This window comes from Hemibagrus wyckioides, linkage group LG14 (genome assembly GCF_019097595.1).
Source record: "Hemibagrus wyckioides isolate EC202008001 linkage group LG14, SWU_Hwy_1.0, whole genome shotgun sequence".
NCBI lineage: Eukaryota > Metazoa > Chordata > Actinopteri > Siluriformes > Bagridae > Hemibagrus > Hemibagrus wyckioides.
This window is the reverse complement of record NC_080723.1, coordinates 23,303,021-23,325,399: the sequence shown is the minus strand read 5'-3', so window position 1 is coordinate 23,325,399 and position 22,379 is coordinate 23,303,021. Positions and strand designations below refer to the sequence as shown.

Genomic DNA, 22,379 nt, shown 5'->3' with positions numbered 1-22,379 from the left:
CACAGTACATGTTGTCAGGTCTCAAAATTATACATCATCTCATTTTATTACATTTACATATCATTGCACGTTCTTTTTCTTTTTTCAGCACTAAGTGTCCTGTGTTTTTGTGTTGTCTTTCTTGTATTTATTATTTTTGCACTGTCTTGTTGTTGCTCTGTTTGCACCTACAGTAGCTGCACACTGTGCACTTTATGTGTCTTGGAGGAACTTCGGTCCTAGCTCTGTGGTGTTGTTTTTTGTGTTTGATCTTTATGTTGTATGTTTCTGTAGCACCAGGTCCTGGAGAAACGGTGTTTCATTTCACTATGTACTGCGTCAGATATATGTGGTTGAAATGACAATAAAGCTTCTTGAATCTTGAATCTGCTCTCCAGGCTGATTGATCATCTCGTGTGTAATCAGATAAATGGAAGATGGAGCTGTTAGTGAAGAGCATCGACTCTCAGCTTCATCACAGCAGCGTGTCAAAGACTTCCTGATTTTTGCTGCATTGCAGCATTAACACAGTTGTCTGGTATGAAAGCCTCTGTGTTTTTAATTAGGTTTTACTCTAACGGCCACATCCACTTTGGCTCGTCACCATCAACTCCAATCACTTGGAAAAAGCAACTATCTCAAGAACTAAGCCAGCTTTAAAGAACATCAATGCATCTCCTGCACCTTACATTGGACTTAGTAAAAAAGATTAGGAAAAAGATGAAGGTGGGTTACATAGTCAAAAGGTGAGGGTGGGGTTACCTGATCAGTGTTGTGATTAGCTGGTAGACAGTGAGGGCGGGGTTATGTAGTCAGAAGGTGAAGGCAGGGTTACCTGATCGGTATCGTGATTAGCTAAGGTGAGGGTGGGGTTACCTGTTCATTACTGTGATTAGCTGAGGTAAGGATGGGTTTAGCTGATCAGAAGGTGAGGGCGGGGTTATCTGATCATTATTGGGATTAGCTGGTAGAAGGTCAGGGTGGGGTTACCTGATCATTATTGTGATTAGCTTGTAGATGTGAGGGTGGGGTTACCTGATCATTATTGTGATTAGCTTGTAGATGTGAGGGCGGGGTTACCTGATCATTATTGTGATTAGCTTGTAGATGTGAGGGTGGGGTTACCTGATCATTATTGTGATTATCTTGTAGATGTGAGGGTGGGGTTACCTGATCATTATTGTGATTATCTTGTAGATGTGAGGGCGGGGTTACCTGATCATTATTGTGATTAGCTTGTAGATGTGAGGGTGGGGTTACCTGATCATTATTGGGATTAGCTTGTAGATGTGAGGGTGGGGTTACCTGATCATTATTGTGATTAGCTTGTAGATGTGAGGGTGGGGTTACCTGATCATTATTGGGATTAGCTTGTAGATGTGAGGGCGGGGTTACCTGATCATTATTGTGATTATCTTGTAGATGTGAGGGCGGGGTTACCTGATCATTATTGTGATTAGCTTGTAGATGTGAGGGTGGGGTTACCTGGTCAATATTGGGATTAGCTTGTAGATGTGAGGGTGGGGTTACCTGATCATTATTGTGATTAGCTTGTAGATGTGAGGGTGGGGTTACCTGATCATTATTGGGATTAGCTTGTAGATGTGAGGGCGGGGTTACCTGATCATTATTGGGATTAGCTTGTAGATGTGAGGGTGGGGTTACCTGATCATTATTGGGATTAGCTTGTAGATGTGAGGGTGGGGTTACCTGATCATTATTGTGATTATCTTGTAGATGTGAGGGTGGGGTTACCTGATCATTATTGGGATTAGCTTGTAGATGTGAGGGTGGGGTTACCTGGTCAATATTGGGATTAGCTTGTAGATGTGAGGGTGGGGTTACCTGGTCAATATTGGGATTAGCTTGTAGATGTGAGGGTGGGGTTACCTGATCATTATTGTGATTAGCTTGTAGATGTGAGGGCGGGGTTACCTGGTCAATATTGGGATTAGCTTGTAGATGTGAGGGCGGGGTTACCTGGTCAATATTGGGATTAGCTTGTAGATGTGAGGGCGGGGTTACCTGGTCAATATTGGGATTAGCTTGTAGATGTGTGGGTGGGGTTACCTGGTCAATATTGGGATTAGCTTGTAGATGTGAGGGCGGGGATACCTGATCATTATTGTGATTAGCTTGTAGATGTGAGGGCGGGGTTACCTGATCATTATTGGGATTAGCTTGTAGATGTGAGGGTGGGGTTACCTGATCATTATTGGGATTAGCTTGTAGATGTGTGGGTGGGGTTACCTGATCATTATTGTGATTAGCTTGTAGATGTGAGGGTGGGGTTACCTGATCATTATTGTGATTAGCTTGTAGATGTGAGGGTGGGGTTACCTGATCATTATTGTGATTAGCTTGTAGATGTGAGGGTGGGGTTACCTGATCATTATTGGGATTAGCTTGTAGATGTGAGGGCGGGGTTACCTGATCATTATTGGGATTAGCTTGTAGATGTGAGGGTGGGGTTACCTGATCATTATTGGGATTAGCTTGTAGATGTGTGGGTGGGGTTACCTGATCATTATTGTGATTAGCTTGTAGATGTGAGGGTGGGGTTACCTGATCATTATTGTGATTAGCTTGTAGATGTGAGGGTGGGGTTACCTGATCATTATTGTGATTAGCTTGTAGATGTGAGGGTGGGGTTACCTGATCATTATTGGGATTAGCTTGTAGATGTGAGGGTGGGGTTACCTGATCATTATTGTGATTAGCTTGTAGATGTGAGGGTGGGGTTACCTGGTCAATATTGGGATTAGCTTGTAGATGTGAGGGTGGGGTTACCTGATCATTATTGTGATTAGCTTGTAGATGTGAGGGAGGGGTTACCTGATCATTATTGGGATTAGCTTGTAGATGTGAGGGCGGGGTTACCTGATCATTATTGGGATTAGCTTGTAGATGTGAGGGCGGGGTTACCTGATCATCATTGGGATTAGCTTGTAGATGTGAGGGCGGGGTTACCTGGTCAATATTGGGATTAGCTTGTAGATGTGAGGGCGGGGTTACCTGGTCAATATTGGGATTAGCTTGTAGATGTGTGGGTGGGGTTACCTGGTCAATATTGGGATTAGCTTGTAGATGTGAGGGCGGGGATACCTGATCATTATTGTGATTAGCTTGTAGATGTGAGGGCGGGGTTACCTGATCATTATTGGGATTAGCTTGTAGATGTGAGGGTGGGGTTACCTGATCATTATTGGGATTAGCTTGTAGATGTGTGGGTGGGGTTACCTGATCATTATTGGGATTAGCTTGTAGATGTGAGGGTGGGGTTACCTGATCATTATTGTGATTAGCTTGTAGATGTGAGGGTGGGGTTACCTGATCATTATTGTGATTAGCTTGTAGATGTGAGGGTGGGGTTACCTGATCATTATTGGGATTAGCTTGTAGATGTGAGGGTGGGGTTACCTGATCATTATTGGGATTAGCTTGTAGATGTGAGGGTGGGGTTACCTGGTCAATATTGGGATTAGCTTGTAGATGTGAGGGTGGGGTTACCTGATCATTATTGTGATTAGCTTGTAGATGTGAGGGAGGGGTTACCTGATCATTATTGTGATTAGCTTGTAGATGTGAGGGCGGGGTTACCTGATCATTATTGGGATTAGCTTGTAGATGTGAGGGCGGGGTTACCTGATCATCATTGAGATTAGCTTGTAGATGTGAGGGAGGGGTTACCTGATCATTATTGGGATTAGCTTGTAGATGTGAGGGTGGGGTTACCTGATTAGTGGTTGGTGTAGAGCCACTAAAGAGGCGTGGACGGTGATGGAGATGACGGACAGGTGGAAGTAGTCGAACATGACAGGAAGGTGGTGGTGCAGGCCGCTGCGTGGGTGGAAATGGAGACCCAGAGTCCTACTGCTGATCACAGGCACTGAAGAGATATCAGTCAACCTACACACACACACACACACACACATCTGTATACCATTACATCATTTCATTTTAATAGGTATAATCTGTCTAACCTGCCTCATTAGTGGGACTCTCTTCTACTTCCTGTTTCCTGTTACATAGTTTTTGTGCAGAAGATAAAGTTTTACATGGCTAGTAGATCTTATATGAGATTATAATCTTTGTAATGGATCGGTATTGTAAGCAAGCCACAAACACCAGTACGTCCATCTGCTGGTCTTCCACTGGTTCCAAAGCAGCAGCAGTAGCTGCCCTGGTGTGTTCAGCTGTCCACCCTTCATGTTTATAGGTCTAATCTGCCTCATTAGTGTGAGCCTCCTCTATTTCCTGTTTCCTGTTGTGTATTTATAGACACGGTATATAAGGATTTAGCTAATACACTGTCTAATAGCTCTGTGTTATATATTATACTTCTATTCTATTATATATTATATTCCTCTCATTATTATTAATGTTTAAATAATCCAGTGTGTAAAGAATACAGGACATAAAAACATGACAGCTACTGAATAGTGTGTACCGTAGTGTTGTGTTGTGTACTTTTGTGTAGTGTATTGTAGTGTTGTGTAGTATAGTGTTTTGAAGTGTTGGTCAACATTGTGTAGTGGAGTGTTGTCTTGTCTTGTGTAGAGTTGTGTAGTGTTGTGTAGCATTATGTAGCATTATGTAGTGTAGTATTGTGTAGTGTAGTATAGTGTAGTGTTGTGTAGCATTGTGTAGTGTTGTGTAGCATTATGTAGTGTTGTGTAGTGTAGTGTAGCATTATGTAGTGTTGTGTAGTGTTGTGTAGCATTATGTAGTGTTGTGTAGTGTAGTATAGCATTATGTAGTGTTGTGTAGTGCTGTCTTGTCTTGTGTAGTGTAGTATAGTGTAGTGTTGTGTAGCATTGTGTAGTGTTGTGTAGCATTATGTAGTGTTGTGTAGTGTTGTGTAGCATTATGTAGTGTTGTGTAGTGTAGTGTAGCATTATGTAGTGTTGTGTAGTGTTGTGTAGCATTATGTAGTGTTGTGTAGTGTAGTGTAAGGGAAAATAGTAAGAGGAATAAAATGAGTGAATTATAGTGGTGTAAACATTGTGAAATAAATCACTTTGATCCGTTTACACAGTGACCAGATCAGACTCGGGGTGTTTAATCCTCACTGCTGGATCAGACCAGTTCAATCTGATCACAAGATTAAACATCTAATCGATAACGTATTCATTACACTGACTCTGGAACACAGACCCGCTTTTACTACAGCGTTAGCAAAGATTAGCGATAACAGCAGCATGTCTGCTAAAATATGCGTGTTTATGCTGGTTTTAGAATGAAGTCAGGTGCAACCGCGGGATATCAGAGCTGCTGCTTCAGCGACTTCCACACACTGAAGAGGAAAACCATGGCAGCTTCATCCAACACCATTTACAACCTGGGCTTCATCTGTTCTCTTCAAACTGTGTTAAAACATTTAATAGGCACCCATCTGTGACTGCTCAAACCACCGTCAGATCAACTTTCTGTGTGTGTGTGTGTGTGTGTGTGTGTGTAAGAGAGAGAGAGAGAGAGAGAGAGAGAAAGAGAGAGAGAGAATAAATTAATATATTTTGAATTAATAATTACAATTTAGAACAAAAAATCATCACTAATAAACACTAGATTTAACTGTGTGTGTGTGTGTGTGTACGGATGTGTGTAGAGTACATACTGCTGTAACTATTATGCACTACTACTGACAAAACTAGGAAAGCGAAATGCTGTGTGTGTGTGTGTGTTTTTTCAGTGTTTTTCTGGCCATTGTGTTAGTTTGTAAATTGTGCTGTGACTATAAAATAGCCCTGTTCTTTCACTTACTAACTCTGTGTGTGTGTGTGTGTGTGTGTGTGTTTAAATGCATGTGTGTGTGTGAAACGGTTCATTACTCGGAAGTCACCCTGCCCCAGGCTCCCATAATCCCTCAACCCTAAACAAAACTCATTAGCTGAGAGAAAGAAAGTGAGTAAGAAAGAAATGAAGGACGTTTGGCTAAAACTAATGAATCTTCTGCTAAAAACCTTCTAGTGAAATTCATCATGGTCATGTGACTCTCTAAGCTACATTTTTTACAAAAAGTAAAAATGCAATAAGTATTTATCTGTAATATGGAGAAGTGTACAATTTCAGGTATTTAATCTGAAACTTTGTAGTACATTAGATGGTGAAAGGTATGTATTTACATGTAACAAAAATTTTCCTGAGTAGCTTGTAGAACAGTTTACTGTAGAATGATATGTAATGTATGTGATGTGTATGTGGTTATGACAGTGAGCCATAAATTTGTATTTTTTGAACCTTTATTAAAATACTGTTTCCTGGGATGGTTAAAAAAAAATTTTATAGTGTAAAAATAGTGTAACGTCTTCAGTGTGGAGTGTAAAGTCTGCAGTGTTTAGTGTAAAGTCTGCAGTGTTTAGTGTAAAGTCTGCAGTGTTTAGTGTAAAGGTTGCAGTGTTGAATGGAAAGTCTGCAGTGTTTAGTGTAAAGTCTGCAGTGTTTAGTGTAAAGTCTGCAGTGTTTAGTGTAAAGGTTGCAGTGTTGAATGGAAAGTCTGCAGTATTTAGTGTAAAGTCTGCAGTGTTTAGTGTAAAGGTTGCAGTGTGGAGTGTAAAGTCTGCAGAGTTTAGTGTAAAGTCTGCAGTGTTTAGTGTAAAGTCTGCAGTGTTTAGTGTAAAGGTTGCAGTATTGAATGGAAAGTCTGCAGTGTTTAGTGTAAAGTCTGCAGTGTTCAGTGTAAAGTCTGCAGTGTTTAATGTAAATTCTGCAGTGTTTAGTGTAAAGGTTGCAGTGTTTAATGGAAAGTCTGCAGTGTTTAGTGTAAAGTCTGCAGAGTTTAGTGTAAAGGTTGCAGTGTTTAGTGTAAAATCTGCAGTGTTTAGTGTAAAGTCTGCAGTGTTTAGTGTAAAGGTTGCAGTGTTTAGTGTAAAGTCTGCAGTGTTTAGTGTAAAGTCTGCAGTGTTTAGTGTAAAGGTTGCAGTGTTTAATGGAAAGTCTGCAGAGTTTAGTGTAAAGTCTGCAGTGTTTAGTGTAAAGTCTGCAGTGTTTAGTGTAAAGGTTGCAGTGTTTAGTGTAAAGTCTGCAGTGTTTAGTGTAAAGTCTGCAGTGTTTAGTGTAAAGGTTGCAGTGTTTAATGGAAAGTCTGCAGAGTTTAGTGTAAAGTCTGCATTGTTTAGTGTAAAGTCTGCAGTGTTTAGTGTAAAGTCTGCATTGTTTAGTGTAAAGTCTGCAGTGTTTAGTGTAAAGGTTGCAGTGTTTAGTGTAAAGGTTGCCGTGTGGAGTGTAAAGTCTGCATTGTTTAGTGTAAAGTCTGCAGTGTGGAGTGTAAAGTCTGCAGTGTTTAGTGTAAAGTCTGCAGTGTTTAGTGTAAAGTCTGCAGTGTTTAGTGTAAAGGTTGCAGTGTGGAGTGTAAAGTCTGCAGAATTTAGTGTAAAGTCTGCAGTGTTTAATGTAAATTCTGCAGTGTTTAGTGTAAAGGTTGCAGTCTGCAGTGTTTAGTGTAACGTCTGCAGTGTTTAATGTAAATTCTGCAGTGTTTAGTGTAAAGTCTGCAGTGTTTAGTGTAAAGTCTGCAGTGTTTAGTGTAAAGTCTGCAGTGTTTAGTGTAAAGGTTGCAGTGTGGAGTGTAAAGTCTGCAGAATTTAGTGTAAAGTCTGCAGTGTTTAATGTAGATTCTGCAGTGTTTAGTGTAAAGGTTGCAGTCTGCAGTGTTTAGTGTAACGTCTGCAGTGTTTAATGTAAATTCTGCAGTGTTTAGTGTAAAGTCTGCAGTGTTTAGTGTAAAGTCTGCAGTGTTTAGTGTAAAGTCTGCAGTGTTTACTGTAAAGTCTGCAGTGTTTAGTGTAAAGGTTGCAGTGTTTAGTGTAAAGTAGTCTGCAGTGTTTAGTGTAAAGGTTGCAGTGTTTAGTGTAAAGTCTGCAGTGTTTAGGGTAAAGTCTGCAGTGTTTAGTGTAAAGTCTGCAGTGTTTAGTGTAAAGGTTGCAGTGTTTAGTGTAAAGTAGTCTGCAGTGTTTAGTGTAAAGGTTGCAGTGTTTAGTGTAAAGGTTGCAGTGTTTAGTGTAAAGTCTGCAGTGTTTAGTGTAAAGGTTGCAGTGTGGAGTGTAAAGTCTGCAGAGTTTAGTGTAAAGTCTGCAGTGTTTAGTGTAAAGTCTGCATTGTTTAGTGTAAAGTCTGCAGTGTTTAGTGTAAAGGTTGCAGTGTTTAGTGTAAAGGTTGCAGTGTTTAGTGTAAAGTCTGCAGTGTTTAGTGTAAAGTCTGCAGTGTTTAGTGTAAAGGTTGCAGTGTTTAGTGTAAAGGTTGCAGTGTTTAGTGTAAAGTCTGCAGTGTTTAGTGTAAAGGTTGCAGTGTTTAGTGTAAAGGTTGCAGTGTTTAGTGTAAAGTCTGCAGTGTTTAGTGTAAAGTAGTCTGCAGTGTTTAGTGTAAAGGTTGCAGTGTTTAGTGTAAAGTCTGCAGTGTTTAGTGTAAACTCTGCAGTGTTTAGTGTAAAGGTTGCAGTGTTGAGTGTACAGTGTAAAAATTGCAAATTGGAAATAAATATCATAAATATAATAAATTATAAAGTCTATAATATAAATAATTGATTTGTTGACTAATATAATGAATACAAAATAAAATTACATTAAAATTAAAAACATGTTCTGAATGATGTCCTTTTTGGTTTGTTTGCTTGGTATTTTTTGTCATTTTTAATGCAATAAAATGCTAATGCTGTTTCTTTTACAGCCTTTTTACTAATAACTTTCTTTAAATCTATAAGATAATAGAATTCAGATTAGACATTACAAGCAAATTCAGTTCCTGACGGCTGAAACATGTCACACTACCGATAACATAATTAAAAGATCAATCAATAATGAACCCATTAGGCACTGTTCCATTTCACTAACATTCTGATTACTGTGTAAAATCTATTAAAGACTAGAGTGTAAAGGATAAAAATCTGCAGAGGGAAGTGGAGTAAAAGCAGAAGAACATACTGTTGCTCAACATCAGTGAAGTGCAGGTCAAGTCTCAGCTGGAAGTCCACTTCATTCAGAGCTTCCTCTACCTGGAGGGAAAAAAAATACAACCAGCTGTCAATCAAACTCAAAGCTGTCCAAATGTTTTAGATGGTCCTGCATTATACACCATTTCAGTGTCAGAATGTCAGCACTGACTGCATGAGTGAGAACTGTGCTGCACTAGCTGTTAAGCTAACAGGAAGTCAGGTTGTCTGCAATGCTAATGCAAGTTTTACAGAGCTTTTATTTGTGTATGTATAATCAGTAACTCAGTAAAATAATTAATTAATTAATTTATTTATTTATTTATTTATTTAATGCACGTTCCCACACTACCACCGCTACCCTAATCTGACAAAAATAAAATAGGTCATGAGCTTGGATTTCACATTTGTCTAGAGTCTCCTCTGGCTGTCACTCAAACTCTGGATCACTGCAATCCTCCTCTGTAAATGTCAGTAGGTCATTAAGGGAATGACCATCATGCAGCATTTCTGTACCACTGACTCATTCATCACCTCCATAATCAATATTATCCAATTATCTGTTCAGTTGCAATTAACCTCATACCTGCTGAGGTCTAAAATGCTTTGACCATACATTCGCGCTAACATGCTACAAGCTGACAGTGTTACTTGTAGTTTGTGTCTTGGTACTGGTGTCATCTGTGGGTGTGGCCTGTCCTGTCCATCTTTTGTTTTCAGTAAGAAACATTAGTAGCAAAAATGCAGATGTTTATAAAGATAGCCAGGAATGGAAATGGACTTATGGACATTTCAGTATGTTGAAATGAATGATGTTCTGTCTGTGGGTCTGATATGAAATGAGTCAGGACTTGGAATTTTACTGGTTGAAGCTGATTGATGAGCTGCTCGATCAAATTTGAGCTGCTTTTTAGATGAACAAGCACTTGGAGCATCTCAGAGAGCAGAAATGAGTTTGATATCATCATTAACTTTAAAGATACAAACATTTGTGGGGAAAAACTAACTAATTTTTGCTTTCTGGACCTTTTCTATGAATATATCACCCCTCATATTCTAGGGAAATATGAGTTTCATATTAACCTCCACATTTACATGAGCTTTATATTAACCTCCACTGTGGAGTGGAACTGATTGTTCGATGGTCCAGCTACACATTTCTCCATGATAAAAACCTAATGTCAGATTTATGATCATTGATCATTTTAAACGTTAATCTATTGAATAAACCCTGAGATCTCAGGAGGTTATTCGAGCTCAGAATGAAGGGAATATGTTCAATTGAAGACTTTGACTACACACACACACACACACACATCTGATCCAACCTCAGCACCCTGTTCCAATTACTGTCACGCACATATTGATTAAATAGACACTCCAGGAAAATGAGAAGTTATTTTTGGCAGCAAAAGAAAGAAAAAGTAAAAGCGAGTGAGCTGGAGAGCGAGTGGGAAGGCTTATCTGATTTATACAGTCACCTTTCTCATTAGTCTCGCTCTCTTTCTAGCCGCTACACTCTCCAGCGTAGAGCTGACATGTCTAAAATTAGCAAAGGTGTCATACGGTTCACTCTTTCAGGTGTCTTCAGTTTTCTAACGCTAATAAGATCTAAAATAAGCCGAGTGACGCCCTGTGCTCATGTGACTTGCTGAGTCTTGGTGTCTAACTTGGACTTAAAATCTTTAATTTTTATAGAGCAACAAACCTTTTGATACACAAGACTACAGTTCATAGTGACAGAACTACTGTATAAACAATTACAGAAGAAACAGAAGATGCTATAAGCACCAAAACTGACAGAATGATTGAGATGTTTACTTACAGACACGTCAACACATCACACTGACATCATTTATTTATCCAGACTGGATGTTCTTCTGTCCTTCTTTTATATTCCTGACTCTCTGAGGCTGACCTAAGGTTAGTACGTCTGATCTGTTACATCTGTGAGACTGATCCCAGTTCAGTAAATCTGATTTTTATGGTCAGTGAGACCGATCGTTGATGTCTGTAAGGCTGAACTCAGCTCTGAGAAGCTGAAATCAGATCAGTGAGTCTGATCACTTGAGGTCTATGAGGCTGATCTAAGGATAATTAGGCTAATCTTTGAGGTCAGTGAGGTTAATCTCAAATCAGTGATCTGTGAGGGTGTCAGTGAAGCTGATCCCAGGTCTGTCAGACTGATCCCAGGTCAGTAGGTCTATAGTTTGAAGTCAGTGAGACAGATCACAGATCTGTGAGGCTGAACCCAGGTCAGTAAGTCTAACGTTTGAGGTCAGTGAGACTAATCCCAGGTCATTGAGACTGATCCCAGGTCAATATGTCTAAAGTTTGAGGTCATTGAGGCTAATCCCAGGTCTTTGAGGCTGATCCCAGGTCAGTAAGTCTAAGATTTGAGGTCTGTGAGACTAATCCCAGGTCACTGAGACTGATCCCAGGTCAATATGTCTAAAGTTTTAGGTCACTGAGGCTAATCCCAGGTCTGTGAGGCTGATCCCAGATCAGTAGGTCTAATGTTTGAGGTCAGTGAGGCTAAAACCAAATCAGTGAGATTGATCCCAGGTCTGTGAGGCTGACCCTAGGTCAGTAAATCTAAGGTTTGAGGTCAGTGAGACTAATCCCAGGTCTCTGAGGCTGATCCCAGATCAGTAAGTCTAATGTTTGAGGTCACTGAGATTAAGTTCAGAACTTTAAGGCTGTCAGTGAAGCTGATCCCAGGTCTGAGAGACTGATCCCAGGTTAGTAACTCTAAAGTTTGAGGTCACTGAAGCTTATCCCAGGTTATTGAGAGTGATCTTAGGTTAATAAGTCTAATGTTTGAGGTAATTGAGGCTGATCATTGAGGACTATGAAGACAAAGGATCATATTTAAGGTTAATCAGACTAACATTTAGGAGATTAAGTCCAGGTCATGAACTTTGAGGTCAGTGGTGTTGGTCATAGTTCAGTGAGACAGATATGTGGTTATTCAGGCTGATATATTAGGTCAGTGAGAGGTTTATCTCCAGTTTATGAGGCTGGTTTGGATATCAGTGAGAGGAATCTTTGAGATCTGTGAGGCTGGTCTCAGGTCATTGAGGCAGGTTAGTGGGCATGGTCTCTGAGGTCTGTGACACTGATCTCGGGTTAGTGAAGTCAGTATAAGTTTACTAAATGAGGCTGATCTTTGAGGTCACTGAGTCAGATCTTTGAGGACAGTGAGATTAATCTCAGGTCAGAAAGATCTGAGGTCCAAGAGACTAAAAAATATTAATGATCTGATTTGGGGTCAGTGAGAAAATCACTAATTCTCAAGAGGTAGGAGGTCACTGAGGCTGATCTGACGTCAGTGAGAGATCGAATTGAGGCTGATGTGAGGTCGTTGTAACTCATCTAATGTAGGTTAGACTGGGCTTGGATCCCAGTGAGGCTGATCTGAGGTCAGTGAGACTGACCCTGTCTCCATCCAGTAGCAGGTGGACTCGAAAGATGACACGGTCCTCCAGCGAAACCTCCTCGTTCCTGTAGAGGATCTGAAATATCCGACTGAACACGACCCCATCGTACACTCCAGCCTTGGTGAAACTGCACTCACCTGCAGAAAGAGAGATAAAGAGAGAATGAAGAAAAAGATATTTTTACTGTTTATTCCATTTAGGCATCTAGTTCAGAGAATCTAAAAGAGTCCAGAGTTTTGGTCACTGTGTGTAGAAGTTTATTGTGTGGTTGAGGACCAGTGAAGGTGATGATGTGGGAGAGAATTTCGATTCATTTCCATTTCAGTGGAAACACCTCTAATATCTATTTAAAGCCCTGTTAGCGAACTGAAAGAGTTCCAGGAATCATGAGTGTGTTTGTTTCTCCAAGGCAAAAAATGGATTCTGTGATGTGAATATTATTGTAAATAATTTCTAGACTTTCTCCATTCATACGTATCTGCCCGTCCAAACCGAGGCTCTGTCCTTCACAGAACTGCAGCTTGGCATCACTTCATCAGTCCTGCATTACAGAAGCCTCGTGTTTTATTTTTTAATACGTATTCTTTCATATTTTGTCTGACAGAGAGAGAGGAATTGTTCTTCTACAGCTGAAAACCACACTTACTCCTGTGACTGTAATGAAAAGCAGTGCTGTTGGTACTTAGTGTGCTGCATTAGATTAGAGAGAGAGAGAGAGAGAGAGAGAGAGAGAGGGGGATGGATGGAAGACAAGTTCTGGTCTCTGCATGTGGTGGAAAGAACAGCACAGTTCACTGCTGATTTTTTACCTTTGGACTAGAAACAAAACACAGTGTGCTGTCTCTCTGTCTCTCTCTCTCTCTCTCTCTCTCGCTCTAATTCTCTCTCTCACTCTAATTCTTTCTCTCTCTCTCTCTCTCTCTCTCTCACTCTAATTCTCTCTCTCTCTCTCTCTCTGTCTCTGTCTCTCTCTCTCAATCTAATTCTCTCTCTCTCTATCTCTTTAATTCTCTCTCTCACTCTAATTATCTCACTCTCTAGGCTCTAGGTCTCTCTCTCTCTCTCTCTCTCTCTCTCTCTGTCCGGAATGTTAATGTTTTCTCTTGCCCGGTGCTAGCATGCAGCTCAGCGCGCTGTAATCTTTCAGCCGTTAGCTCTCCTGCAGATCTAATCAGCACGTACAGGTTTAATATGGCTGCAGTGAACAGGGCAGTAAAACAGCGTGCAGCGCGTGTGTGTGTCTGTGTGTGTGTGTGTCTGTGTGTGTGTGTGTGCCATGTGTAAAGATATTTTCCAGGGAAAGTGCACACTTTCCTTTTTGTCTGGAGGCTCTTTAGTGAAAACAGGAGTCCGGTTAAGAGCGTCTGGTCTCATCTGAGCTTGTTAGTTTGTGTGGGAGTAAAATCTGATCCTTGATCTCTCACACACAGATCAGACACTGTCCTTCAGAACCAGGAAGTGTGCTCACTACAGCAGAGACGTTACTACTCACTGTAGCTTTCTAAATATTCACTTCAGTTCTGCAGAACATCAGACTTCACACCTGAATGTGAGGTGTTAGATATCTCAGTATGATTTTATACGTGTTTTAGAACTACTGATCAGATCTGAGGAAGGAAAGTGAAGGTTAGGGAATTTGAACAGCATCAGAGGAAGTTCTTTTGGTAAAATCTGATCTAAAATATTCACAATCTTGCAATTATAGGAAAATAATCAACTGCTACCTCACCACAGATAATTATTTACCTATAATAACATGGTTATTTCCTCTTACTCCAGCATTTGTGCTTTTAATCCATTTATAGTTACATGGAACGTTGTGAAACATTCACAAGTGCTCACTTATGTTATAGCAGCTAACAGTCGTTCCCTCACCTCTCTTTATTCTCTTTCTTTATTCTCTCTCTTGAAGTGCATAAGATAAAAACTGCAGCTTGTCGTATTACTGAGAGATTGTAAAGAAGAAGAACTCATCAGTCCTGAAGTTGTCAGAAACTGAAGGTTACAGCTTTACCTTTGTCTGACACTGGAAACTCCTTCCATAATTGCTAAATAATTCACTGTTACCATGGAAACGTAAATGTATTAAAACAAGCACGTTGATATGAACTGAGAGCTGAGGGTGTTGGAAATTAATTGACGCATTCTGACCAATCAGAGTTCAGAATTAAACAGAAGACTGTAATCAGTAGTGTAGGTTTGTTTTGAGGTTTAGATAATGAGAGAGAGAGAGAGAGAGAGAGAGAGAGAGAGAGAATAAAACTTGAGATGGCCAGAGAGAAAAAGAGAGAGGGAGATGGATAGAGAGGATAAAACTAGAGAGGGAGAGAGAGAGAGAGAGAGAGAGAGAAAGATGCTGAGCGATGATTGAGATCAGAAGCTGACCTTGGAGTGGAGGAGATTAGAGAGAAAGGACAAACGAGGGAATGCAGATCAGTGAATGAAGTGGATTAGTGAAAGAGGGGAAGAGAGAGAGAGAGAGGTGATGTTCTGCCATTAAACCAGTATTTTTCTCCTTCTGGGATGAAATGAGCGACAAATTATTACATGATGACGGAAAACATGCGTGAAAGCTACGTTACAAGCTCTGAGGACTCAAGAGGAGGCAATGTACAGGTGGTTTAATAAGATATCAGTCACACACACACACACACACACACACATATGAGGGATGAACATAGCTAAATTACTATTTATACCTTCACAGTCTGTCCTGTTACATGGAGAATATGAGCCCTGGATGGATGGATGGATGGATAAATAGATAGATAGATCGATCTTACCTGTATGCCCAGGTGTTGTGGTTATAAATCTGTGTGGAACATGTGGTGACACTCTCAGCCCCGCCCTCACCTGATAGAACCTGCAGCCAATCAGAGAAAGAGAGAGTTATGGCATCATCACCTTACTTATTCACTATCAATATGGCGGCTCAGTGCTTTAGTGTAACAGTGGAGATGTTCATGATGGTGTTTGTGTAGCAGGTTATTAGGTGCTGTAGCTGTATATCTACTAAACGGACAGCTCAGGGTTTTTTCCTCTGATTTATAGAGAGACTGATATTAGCTCGCTAACTCCAGAAGAAAATAACAATCACATATGATATAAACGCTTCCTGTTTATTGTGCCTTCTGCATTAATTCACCACATCAGCTTGTCGAGGCTGAGACGCTAAAAGCATAAATGCAGGTCTGGTAATTGGTTACAGCTTCATTCTGAATTTATGAAACCAAAACTGGAACTTGAGCAGTAAATGATGTGCTCGTAAATAAAGATGAGAAAAAGAAAAGTAAATAAGAAAAATAAATCCCATTCAGTTAAACCGTTTTAAAGACTTTAATTTGGTTATAGCAACTCAAGGTCACATCTCCTTCACTGAGATGGACAGTTACAGAGCCCACGCCTCCTTCACTGTGACTGACAGGTGTAATGGCCATGCCTCCTTCACTGTGACTGACGGGTACAGAGGCCACGCCTCCTTCACTGTGACTGACAGGTATAATGGCCATGCCTCCTTCACTGTGACTGAGAGATAGAGAGGTCATGCCTACTTTACTGAGACTGACGGGTACAGAGGCCACACCTACTTCACTGAGACTGACAGGTACAGAGGCCACACCTTCTTCACTGAGACTGACAGGTACAGAGGCCACTCCTCCTTCACAGAGACTGACAGGTACAGAGGCCACGCCTCCTTTACTAAGACTGACAGATACAGAGGCCACGCCTCTTTCACTGAGACAGGTCCATAAACCATGCCTCTTTCACTGTGACTTACAGATACAGAGACCATGCCTCTTTCACTAAGACTGACACGTACAGAGGCCATGCCTCCTTTAGTGAGACTGACAGGTACAGAGGCCACACCTCCTTCACTAAGAATGACAGGTACAGAAGCCATGCCTCCTTCACTGAGATTGACAGGTACAACGGCACGCCTCCTTTACTAAGACTGACAGATACTGAGGTCATGCCTCCTTCACTGAGACTGACAGGTACAGAGGCCACACCTCCTTCACTGAGACTGACATTGAAATAGACATTCTATGGAAGTGAAACTTAACTTTTTGCCCTTGTATGCTGATGCAGTGCCAATGTTAATACCCCTCTGGGGCAGTCTGATGAGGTCCAGAGTCCAGCCACCCCTGAGAGAGCCAGGAATGAGCTTCTGCACTTCAAGACAGAGGTCACCTTCATCCCTGAGTTATGAGCAGGTTTAAATATGATAGTGTGCAGAAGTGTTCAGGCTATTAGTGCATCTTATTCATTTATAGCTCACACACTTCATCCATCACATATGTGTGTGTGTGTGTGTGTAAGTAATATATCACTAAGTATGGTGTTGAGATCACTGTGTTAGGGCTAGTTGGAACTGCAGAAATGGACAGGAATTATTTATAGCCAGTAGAGATGAATCATTTATTCACATTCTGTACAGGGCTCTATGTGTCTGAGTTGCACATGCAGAGGTTCGGCATCACCGGGCTGTGAAATCAACCTGGTTACATGAGCAGGTATGTGGAGATGTTCGAAAACATGTCCAGTGTAGCCGTGGTTTCACAAAACCTGTTCGTTTTTACGGATCAGGTTTCAAGGAATGAAATCGCATAGGTACAGGTTCACAAACAGCAGTGTGTTACCGTGTTGTGTTTCCGGGTTGAATTAAACCCTTCAGGATGTGTTGCTACAGGAAGATAATCAACCTCCTTGCATTTTACTCTACCAACACGGCACTCTTAATTCCTCCTTTATTTACTGCTCTTATTATTCCAGAACGTCTCTTTAACCAAATTTCACACTTGTGTGTATGTTTTTTAACACACTTCACACACCAGACTGGAGCTGATAATGAGCTGAATTCTGTGTGTTAGAGCAGGAGCAGGCAGGAACCTGTGCTCAGTGCTGGAGCTCATCATGTGTCACTGCTAGTTTATATAAAACTTTTCCCATTTCCTGGTTTCAGTACACAACCTGAGAATTCTCTCTCTCTTTCTCTCTCTCTCTCTCTCTCTCTCTCTCTCTCCTCGTTCTCCAACATTTCACTAAACCACCAAATACCTGCACTGATTTTGTTATGCATCGTTCTATCATTAGCGAGAAACCCTAGAACCCTGACCCCTAATTTTATCACTGTGGCCATGATTTATACCATACACTCTCCTTACCTCAAAACTGGACTCTTACAGAGCACTAATCCCAGCCAGCTCCATCAAACCCTTTCAGATGATTCAGAATGCAGCAGCATGCCGCCTCCTCCTTAACCAGACCAAAAGTACTCACACTTCATCAGTCTTTCTGTGGCTTTCTGTAGCCATCATCAAATTCAAAGCTCTGATGCTCACTTACAAGATCTGATCTGGAACATCACTCCCCCTTACCTCAGCACACTCCTGGAGTTTTTCTAAGATATTCGCTCCTTTAACCTGCTAACAACCTATTAACCACCATCACCTGGTGGTTCCTACTCATCAAAACACTAGGTCAGTTTATAGAAGCTTCAAACTAACTGTTCCTCAGTGGTGGAATCAAGTTCTAACCTCAATCCAGACAGAAGAACCTGCCTGGAATCTTCAGAAAAGGGTTAAAGAACCTGTTTCTTTTATAACTAACCCCTAACTTGTCTACAATCTCAACCAAAAAATTAAATAAATAACTAAATAAATCTCCACTCTGTCCACTTTGCTCTAGCACTCAGTGACAAATACTACTTGCATTGTGATCTGCTCAGTGATACAGTGAGGGAAAAAAATTATTTGATCCCCTGCTGATTTTGTACGTTTGCCCACTGACAAAGAAATGATCAGTGTGTAATTTTAATGGTAGGTTTATCTGAACAGTGAGAGACAGAATAACAACAAAAAAATCCAGAAAAACACATTTCAAAAAAGTTCTACATTGATTTGCATTTTATTGAGTGAAATAAGTATTTGACCCCTTTGCAAAACATGAATTAGTACTTGGTGGCAAACCCTTGTTGGCAATCACAGACGTCAGACATTTCTTGTAGTTGGCCACCAGGTTTGCACACATCTCACATCTCAAGGAATTTGGGCCCAGTCCTCTTTGCATCCACGACCCATTTTCAATGCCCTGGCTGAGGGAAGGAGGTTCTCACTCAAGATTTGACGGTACATGGCTCCGTTCATCGTCCCTTTGATGCGGTGTGGTTGTCCTGTCCCCTTAGCAGAAAAACACCCCCAAAGCATAATGTTTCCACCTCCATGTTTGATGGTGGGGATGGTCTTCTTGGAGTCATAGGCAGCATTCCTCCTCCTGCAAACACAGCGAGTTGAGTTGATGCCAAAGAGCTGGATTTTGGTCTCATTTGACCACATGACCTCTGAATCATTCAGATGTTCACTGGCAAACTTCAGATGAGCCTGTACATGTGCATGTTCTTTAGCAGGGGGGCCTTGCGGGTGCTACTGGATTTCAGTCTTTCACGCCGTAGTGTGTTACCAATTGTTTTCTTGGTGACTATGGTCCCAGCTGCCTTGAGATCATTGACAAAATCCTCCAGTGTAATTCTGGGTTGATTCCTTGCCATTCTCATGATCATTGAAACTCCATGAGGTGAGATCTTGCATGGAGCCCCAGACCGAGGAAGATTGACAGTCCTTTTGTGTTTCTTCCATTTGGGAATAATCGCACCAACTGTTGTCACCTTCTCACCAAGCTGCTTGGCGATGGTCTTGTAGCTCATTCCAGCCTTGTGTAGGTCTACAATCTTGTCCCTGACATCCATGGACAGCTCTTTGGTCTTGGCCATGATGAAGAGTTTGGAATCTGATTGATTGCTTCCTTCTGTGGACAGGTGTCTTTCATACAGGTAACGAGAAGATGGCGGCGCGGCAGTAGCATGCAGCAGCCACTCCAGAACCAAAATGGTGCTTTCTTTTTGTTTTAGCGCTAAATTTAAAGTGCATGGACACCAAAGACAGTGGTGTTCATGTATACGACCGCCAGATGATATTACGGTACAGAAATCATGCAGTTACTAACTTGCATGATGAACTACTCTGCAAACTTCGCAAACTCGGCTTGCTGCGAAGTCCAGGCCTTCAGTCCTCGGCGTCGCCTGATGCCGGTGGCCAGGAGAGAGGACGTCGCAAGCGTCGTTCGAGGAAGCGGAAGCACGGTAAACGGGCGGGTGTCCGTGCTAGGCTAACAACCAACCCTAGCCGGCCGGCACTCCCTTCCATCATCTTGTCCAACGTCTGCTCACTGGATAATAAACTGGACTACATCCGACTCCAGCAAACTACACAGCGTGAGTTCAGAGACTGCTGCGTCTTTGTTTTCACAGAGACGTGGCTCAGCGACAGAGTTCCGGACGCCGCCATTCAGCTAGCCGGGCTAACCGTGTTTCGTGCCGACAGGAATGCAGCTCTGTGCGGTAAGACTCGCGGTGGTGGTGTGTGTGTTTACATCAACACGGAATGGTGTAAAGACTCTGTGCTTGTGTCTAACTACTGCTCATCGGTAGTGGAGTTTGTGACTGTTAGATGCAGACCTTTTTATTTACCCCGGGAATTCACCACTACTCTCATTATCGGAGTGTACATTCCACCCAGCGCTAATGCTAAGGAGGCTCTGTGTGAGCTGTACGGAGCTATTAGCGAGCTGCAGAATGCTCACCCCGACGGACTGTTTATCATTGCTGGAGATTTCAATCATGCAAATCTCAGAACAGTGCTCCCTAAATTCCATCAGTATGTGGACTTTCCTACGAGAGGGACAAACACGCTGGATGTTGTTTATTCAAACATTCCCGGCGCGTATCGTGCGGAGCCCCGCCCCCACCTCAGCTACTCAGACCACATCTCTGTTATGTTGATTCCAGCATACAGACCACTCGTCAGACGCACTAAACCGGTTCTGAAACAGGTTAAAACCTGGCCAGCAGGAGCCATCTCTGCTCTTCAAGACTGTTTTGAGTGCACTGACTGGGATATGTTTAGGGAGGCTGCAACCAACGGCGACTCTATTGACTTGGAGGAGTACATGGCATCAGTGACCGGCTACATCGGGAAATGCATTGATGACGTGACCGTCTCCAAGACCATCACGACACGCTCCAACCAGAAGCCGTGGATGACTGCGAAAGTGCGTGCTCTCCTGAAGTCGAGAGACTCTGCCTTCAGATCAGGGGACAGGGCGGCCTTAAAAACAGCAAGGGCCAAACTGTTCCGAGCCATCGAAGAGGCGAAGCGTACACACGCCCAGAGAATCCACGGCCACTTCCAGAACAGCAGAGACTCCCGGCGCATGTGGCAGGGCATTCAGGCGATCACCAACTACAGGACAACTTCACCTTCCTGTGACAGTGACGCCTCCCTTCCAGATGCGCTGAACGACTTCTACACTCGGTTTGAGGCACAGAACAACACAACAGCGAGGAAGACCATCCCTCCTCCTAATGACCCAGTGCTTTGTCTCACCACGGCTGACGTGAAGAGAACTCTATGCAGAGTTAACCCACGGAAGTCTGCTGGACCAGACAACATTCCTGGCAGAGTTCTCAGGGAGTGTGCAGAGCAGCTAGCAGATGTCTTCACTGACATCTTCAACATCTCGCTGAGCAGCTCCATCATCCCTACGTGCCTCAAGACAACGACCATCGTCCCTGTGCCAAAGAAGTCCACGGTTTCCTGCCTCAATGACTACCGTCCCGTTGCACTCACACCAATCGTGATGAAATGCTTCGAGAGGCTCGTCATGAGGCACATCAAGTCACAGCTACCACCCTCGCTGGACCCCTTGTAGTTTGCGTATCGTCCTAACCGTTCCATGGAAGATGCCATCACCACAACCCTCCATCTGGCCCTCATACACCTGGACTGCAAAGACTCCTACGTTCGAATGCTGTTCATAGATATCAGTTCAGCATTCAACACAATCATCCCTCAGCAGCTGATTAAGAAACTGAGTCTGCTGGGCCTGAACACCTCTCTCTGCAACTGGATCCTGGATTTCCTGACTGGGAGACCTCAGTCAGTCCGGATCGGGAGCAGTATCTCCAGCACCACCACACTGAGCACTGGAGCGCCTCAGGGCTGTGTGCTCAGTCCATTGCTGTTCACTCTGCTGACTCACGCCTGTGCAGCAATGCACAGCTCCAACCACATCGTCAAGTTCGCTGATGACACGACCGTGGTGGGTCTCATCAGCAAGAACGACGAGTCAGCATACAGAGAGGAGGTGCAACATCTAACAGCCTGGTGCAGAGCCAACAACCTCTCCCTGAACGTCGACAAGACCAAGAGATGGTTGTTGACTTCAGGAGAGCACAGAGTGACCATTCTCCACTGTCCATCGATGGCTCCTCTGTGGAGATCATCAAGAGCATCAAATTCCTTGGTGTCCATCTGGCGGAGAACTTCACCTGGTCACTCAACACCAGCTCCATCACCAAGAAAGCCCAGCAGCGCCTCTACTTCCTGAGGAGGCTGAGGAAAGCCCATCTCCCTTCCCCCATCCTGACTGTGTTCTACAGAGGGACCATCGAGAGCATCCTGAGCAGCTGCATCACTGCCTGGTTTGGGAACTGCACCGTCTCAGATCGCAAGACCCTTCAGCGGATAGTGAGGACAGCTGAGAAGATCATCGGAGTCTCTCTCCCCTCTATCACAGACATTTACACCGCACGCTGCATCCGCAAAGCCAACAGCATTGTGGCTGACCCCACACACCCCTCACACACACTCTTCACCCTCCTGCCATCTGGAAAGAGGTACCGGAGCATTCGGGCCCTCACAACCAGACTGTGTAACAGTTTCTTTCCTCAAGCCATTAGGCTCCTCAACACCCGGGACTGAACTGTTCTACACTCTCTCACACACACACACACACACACACTCTCACTCAGGACTGAACTGTATATTAACTCTCTGTCTCTCACACACAGATACACACTCTCTCTCTTGACTGTGTGGACGCACACACACACACACACATAATTTATACTGTTCATTACTTACTGCACTACCTCTACCTGTCATCCGCTGCTATAGTTATACTTATGTTTATTCTAT

General features: G+C 42.7%; 1 protein-coding gene across 2 annotated transcripts in view; it reads right to left on the bottom strand.

Annotated features, from left to right (window-relative positions):
• The window catches only part of fam135b (family with sequence similarity 135 member B), a 73,858-nt gene that overhangs the window by 24,818 nt on the left and 26,661 nt on the right, over positions 1–22,379 (bottom strand). For both annotated transcript variants that reach the window (XM_058408590.1, XM_058408588.1), the window contains 4 exons: positions 15,129–15,208; positions 12,343–12,482; positions 8,898–8,968; positions 3,715–3,888 (listed from right to left, as the gene is read on the bottom strand). In XM_058408590.1, coding sequence (XP_058264573.1) covers positions 3,715–3,888; positions 8,898–8,968; positions 12,343–12,482; positions 15,129–15,208 — 465 coding nt within the window. The remainder of the gene's footprint in view (positions 1–3,714; positions 3,889–8,897; positions 8,969–12,342; positions 12,483–15,128; positions 15,209–22,379) is intronic.